The sequence below is a fragment of the Diabrotica virgifera genome, chromosome 9, assembly GCF_917563875.1.
Source record: "Diabrotica virgifera virgifera chromosome 9, PGI_DIABVI_V3a".
Taxonomy (NCBI): Eukaryota; Metazoa; Arthropoda; class Insecta; order Coleoptera; family Chrysomelidae; genus Diabrotica; species Diabrotica virgifera.
In genome coordinates this window covers 127,458,729-127,464,922 of record NC_065451.1, presented here as the reverse complement: position 1 = coordinate 127,464,922, position 6,194 = coordinate 127,458,729, and the positions used below count along the sequence as shown (strand labels likewise).

The window sequence follows — 6,194 nt, the reverse complement described above, 5'->3', positions numbered from 1 at the left end:
GTTGTAAATAGAAACATGTCTGTAGTAATAACGTGGACAAATGAACTTATTGATACCTTAATTGATTTATATCACACCCAAAGTGTACTATGGAATCCAAAAGACGTAAATTATAAAAATAAAAATAAGAAAAAGGATGCCTGGAAAACCATCAGTGATGTGATGGGGCTACACGAACTTGAAATACAAAGGAAAATAAAAAATTTGACGGCACAGTTTTTCAGAGAGAAGACGAAATTAAAAGAAGAAAATAAATCGGGTTCAGCTACTTCTGATACCACAAAGTGGTTTGCGTACCAACGACTTCTATTTTTATCAGACAAAAATGAACCTAAGTTATGCCTTGAAAAGGGATTAAATGAAAAACATGTAAGTATGCAACAATATTGTATTTATTTTACGATTTATAAGCTATGAATAACTACGATTGAAAGAGGATCATAACGTATCATATTCTAGTAATTTAGCAGTTAGTAGAAAGTTAGTTAACTTCTAACTTAAAAAAAATAAAATAACTTCATAAAATTAATATTATTAATGCATTAATTAATTTTCTTGCTGTTTGTTTCGTTACTTTATATAATTTGTTAATAGTCATTTTGCCAAGGAATGTTCCCTTGTGCGGTCATAAAAAACTCTGCAAATTCTTGTCTCACATCTTTCGCAGCACTACTTGATTTCCGAGCTCTCTTATCGAAACTATGGAATGGCATATTGTTTTGCATCTCGTTCCTCCAAGCTCCAGAAATAATATTACCACTGTCTTTGTCTTCAGAATCGAAAGTTCCAGGTGGAGTGTAGGTGGTCCTTGATTTTTTTTTCTTAAATAATTATGTAAACAAATACAAGCAGTCACAATTGTCTCCGCTTTCGTTGGTTCAAGTAACATTATTTTTCTGAAAACTCGAAATCGTGCAGATAATATTCCGAACACATTCTCTGATACCCTTCGCGCTCTTGATAGTCTATAATTAAATATTCTTCCCTGTGATCCTTTTTCTTGGGTACCTGGATAAGGTTTCATCAAATTTGGTGACAATGGAAAAGCATCGTCACCCAGAAAAACATAAGGAACAGCCATGGCTCTACCAGGAAGCTTTTCATTATTAGGTAGATTACGTTTACATTCGGACAACATTCTTTTGAACTGGGTATTTTCGTAAACACCACCATCCGATATGCGTCCCTGGCAGCCAACATTCATATACAACACTTCGTAATTTGCATTAGCAACAATAAAAAGCACAATGCTAAAAAACGATTTGTAATTAAAGTAATCGCTTCCACTGTGTTCTGGTGATTGAATCATAATATGTTTTCCGTCCATAACTCCTGTACATTGTGGAAAATTCCATAGATTATTAAACTGTGTTGCCACTACTTTCCACTCTTCAGCAGTTCCAGGCATCTATAAAAAAATATATTTTTAGGATTCTGGGTCGGAAGAAGTTGAGGCAGAAATCTCCCAAAATCAAAATCTGTTACCAAATGAGGGAAATACAAGTAATACAATAGTCCCACCATCATCGGATTCAGAACCACCGAATTCACAACCAGGTCCGTCGACAGCGCCTTGTATTGGGAAAAAAACTAAATGTTCAAAAAGGAAGGTTTCAACTGGTGACCAAAGGCAAGAGGAAGCTTACAACGTATTGAAAGAACTTCAAGCTAAGAAAAATCGCCATAAATACAGTGCCTTTGGGGAGCATGTTGCAATGAAAATGGAAGCTTTAAAATCAAGTTATGCTCAAAATGTGGTGGAGCATGAAATATCAAATATTTTGTTTCAAGCAAGTATCGGAAAATATGACTATCCTGCTACTGGACAAATGACTCCAATTTCAACACATTCATCAAGTTCCAGTTTTCCCATACATCCACCTCTTTCATCACCAGATGACACATCACCACTCACATCACACTACAATCAACTACTATCACCACAATATGTATCATCCCCTTCACCACAATACATACCACAAGTGACAGAATCTCAAACAGTACCTGAACTACGCTCGCCACAATATGCATTACCATCTTCATCACAATACATCCCACAACAAACACAGGATATACCACTCACAGATTCACAAACAGAACAGGAAACAAGTTTGGCTGCATCTAGTATTCTGCTGGAAGCTATAAATACTGCTAATATATTAGACTAATAATGTGTACCCCATGATGTTTCATATGATTTGCATTAAAATAGTTTCTTAAATAAAAACTTTCTAAATGCGTTTTCAGTTATTTTTGGAAACGAATCGAACCTGACCCCAGGGAACAAAAATTGAATATTTTACCAAACTTGCTCTGCTAAAGAAACCGTCAAAAATATTTATAATAATAGAATACACTTACTTTTATTTGATCGCCAAGAACTTCACATATTGCTATACATACTTCTGGTACAATTTTTGAAATCGCTTGCTTTGAAATCCTAAATAAATGCATTAATGAAGTGTAGGAATCTCCGGTAGCCAAAAATCTTAAAGTAATTAGTAGGCGTTCGGTAGGTGTGATGGCTTTTCTAAAATTAGTGTCATTTTTTGTAATTTTTGGTCCAACAAGATTGAGCAACCACTCAAAATCGGAATCAGTCATACGGAGAAAGTTTCTTATTTGTCCGTCTTCAATACGTCCTGCTAACAAATCATCTTTTCTCAAAGCATTTATTAACTCAATTCCTCCATGTGTGTTTCTTCCTATGAGGCTTGGTCGTACCCAATATTTATGTTTTCGTTTCTTTTTTTTACTCAAAATTATAAATGATGCAGCTGCTAAGATAATATCGTCATCAATCGACCCCATTTTGTCAACACAATAGTCTTGATGGAGACTGCCAGTTGCCAACTAACATGTTTCCTAAATTATTGTTGACAACTTTATGTTTAGATGTGGACAACGATAAAAAACAAAAGTTGGTGACTTCGGAAGAGTTGCAAACACAAAAGTTGCCAACTTTTCAGTGGATACGCGCCTTTAGATATACGAAAAGAAGATGTTAAATCATGTTTCAAAAAAGTTTCGTATACGAAAAAACATTAGGAGAGCAAAATCACTTGTCGTCTATCGCAAAATTAAAACTGAAGCACTTTTTAATCAATATAGATCTGTAGATAACGTTTTTGATAAGGTATTAATGGCGCGAGAAAATTACAATTATATTTTCAAGGTTTGCGAACCTTTAACGGTATTTATATTTAGTAGGGAACAACTTGAATTTATTAAGAAATATGCCAGTGACATACCACAAGTTCCAAATGTTCATTTGGATGCTACCGGCTCAGCACTTCAAAAACCTTTTTAAAGGATCCAAAAGAGTATTCTATTGGAATTATACAAACAAATAAAAATAAAGTATTACCAGTACTAGAAATGGTGTCCACGAGACACGATACTGGAAGTATTGCTTCTTGTTTTTAGAATTTAAATAGTTTAATGTTTTAAGAATCAGTTAAAGTGACCTGCTTTTTAGTAAGCTTCAAACCTGCGATGCCCCCAGCGGGTGTTGACACAATGTGATTTCTGCCCAGTGCTCTGAATGTCAAAGGGAAAAACTTCAAGCAAGCGCGGGTAAACGGCGGGAGTAACCATGACTCTCTTAAGGGCTTCGTCCGTGTGGTATCGAAGCGGGGCTCTTTGTTCGCTTGGCGTATAGTGCGACTTGATTGTGATCGCAGAGTAAACCAAATTTCTGCGGATTCGCGTCTTCTCTTGCTTTATTACGCTTTTGGGTGAACAAGGAGTTCACCTTTACCACATAAACCATCCAAACCGTGAACGTCCACGTTCGTGAAGCTGGGAATTTTCCTTGCACTGAGTAAAGGTTTTGGGCACTTTTTAGAGCCCACTCAATTACTCATTGGAGGGAAGATTGCTGATTACGGTGGGGTGTACCCGAAAGGTAGTGTGTGCAAGGGCTCAAAAATCTTACTTCTAATTGAGATTCCCAATTGCATACCGTATAGCTACTTGCCGATCGGGTTTCGAACTAACTCCTTAAGGCTATACACCCTCCCAGATTCCTGGGAGCTTGGAATAGAGCTAACGTACACTCCAAATTGTTCAGAGGCCGGTAAGTTAAGACTTCTACTGGTCCAGTTAGCTCCAAATCCATCGAACTAAGAGGATGGTTGTCTGCATCTGTGGCACAAACTTCGCCACGCAAGCCGGTATAGATACTCACCTACGCAGGCTGCGCTGCCGAGGGCCACAAACAGGTAACAACGACGTCTGCAACATATGTGCCCGGACCTTCAAATCATATGCGGGGGTCCGTCAGCATATGCGCACTGCACATCCTGACGAGTACAACGGGGAGCTCGAGCGGAAATACGAGAAACCCGGTAGACTGACAAGGATCACTGGTGAGGACCAGATCCGCATGAGTGAATTGTGAGATCCAATATGAGGGTCGATGCGTCCGTAAGTATTTGGAGGAGCAATTCCCCCACTTTACTCGGGACCAGATTCGGCGGACGCGCGCCGAGCCTCAATACCAGGAACTCCTCGAAAGACTCAGGGAGGACAGGGAGCGGACCCCACCTGGGAGTCCGGTTCCCGGGACTTCTAACAACGAGTCATTCGCAAATCGCTCATCGGGGACGGAATCTTCTCCTGAGAGACGGTCAGTCGAGGGCGTATCGGAACACCGATCGAACCCCGAACGTACTGCTAGTCAGCACGGTGATGTGTCATCTTCACTGACTTTGAATGTGTTAGACGCTGATGCCGAGGAATTCGTTCCGATGGGGAACCGTGCGGCGTTGGCCACTTATCTCGACGAGTATTTTCGAACGCAGAATGCATGGAGCGATTCAGAAAAAGAGATCTATCGGAACTCGCAACTGGATAACGCTGAGCAACGTCGAGAGGGTGTCAGACTTTTGTTGAACGAATATATCACCACTGATATACTATCAGTGAGCACAGGGAAGAGAAGATCGAAAAATTCAAATTCAAAGGCGAAAACCGCCCCTGTGATTAACAACAGAAACCACGAAAGAGCTCTGAACTACCGTCTGGCTCAACATCGGTATCGAACGGACAGGTCGTCTCTGGCTCAGGCTATCATAGACGGCAAACCCCTATGGGGAGTCGATGCGAGCCCTAATATAAAGACTGTAGAAAAAGAGTATAGAGCGATATTCTCATCGATATCGCCAAGAGACGATGAACCGATCTCCGACCAAAAAGATCCTGCTTTGATTGGCTATGCCATTACCGAAGCGGAAATCTTAGGGGCCCTACAAACGATGAAATCTCAAGCAGCTGGTCCTGACTTTCTAAAGATCAAAGAGCTGCGTAGGGTACCTGTTCGGAAATTAGTTCTCGTCTTCAATACCATGCTCCAATTCGGCGTTACCCCAGAAGTATTGAAGAGTTGTCGGACCACTCTAATACCGAAGGGTGGCGATCCATTGGAGGTAGGTAATTGGCGCCCTATAACAATTTCCTCAGTCTTGGTTCGGTTATTCCACCGAGTATTGGGTAAGCGTCTGTCGGCGCTTGATTTCCATGAGAACCAGAGAGGATTTCGTCAAGTAGATGGTGTTCTGTTAAACAATCTGACACTCCAAACGGTGATAAAACAGCGTAGAAGTGGCCTTCGACCGTACAACATAATCTCAATAGATTTACGCAAGGCCTTTGACACGGTCTCTCATCGTTCGATAGAGCGAGCAATGACGAGGTTCGGCGTCGATGACACATTTAAACGTTATGTGATGGACACGTACAAGAACAGCCGTACGGTCATCACCGCCGGTAGCAAGTCGACGAAAAACATCGACATGAAAAGAGGAGTTAAGCAGGGCGACCCGCTTTCTCCTTACCTGTTCAACATGGTGGTCGACGAGCTAATATGCAAGCTCGAGGAGGACATGCAAGGCCTACCAGTGGTAGACGGCAGGAAAGTCTCAGTACTAGGATATGCAGATGACTTAATTCTGTTGTCCGATTCGTTCAATGATGGGAACAAGCAACTCCGGACAGCTGTTGGATTCTTTGAGAGGAGGGGGATGTCGATCAACGCTGGTAAGACTGCAGCTATTACGGTCAATGTGGATCGTGGTAATAAGCACTCTTACTGCGTAACGCACTCGCTCTTCTCGGTCGGCAACGATAGAATTAAACAGTTGAAACCAAGTGAGATGTTCAAGTACCTAGGACAAAGGTATAATACCCTGGGA

General features: G+C 40.7%; 1 protein-coding gene across 1 annotated transcript; it reads right to left on the bottom strand.

Annotated features, from left to right (window-relative positions):
- Positions 1-374: 374 nt before the first annotated feature.
- Positions 375-2,811, bottom strand: LOC126891338 (uncharacterized). The gene is made up of 2 exons (XM_050660516.1): positions 2,362-2,811; positions 375-1,408 (listed from the first exon to the last, which is right to left on the bottom strand). Exons 1-2 carry the CDS (start codon positions 2,809-2,811, stop codon positions 653-655), a joined length of 1,206 nt encoding a protein of 401 aa, XP_050516473.1. The 3' UTR covers positions 375-652.
- Positions 2,812-6,194: the final 3,383 nt, after the last annotated feature.

Excerpts from the sequence above, each read along its gene's own strand:
- LOC126891338 (XM_050660516.1), bottom strand. The coding sequence starts at position 2,811 with ATGGGGTCGATTGATGACGATATTATCTTAGCAGCTGCATCATTTATA. Across the intron at positions 1,409-2,361 it reads TTCTTGGCGATCAAATAAAA|ATGCCTGGAACTGCTGAAGA; the intron begins GTAAGTGTATTC and ends ATTTTTTTATAG.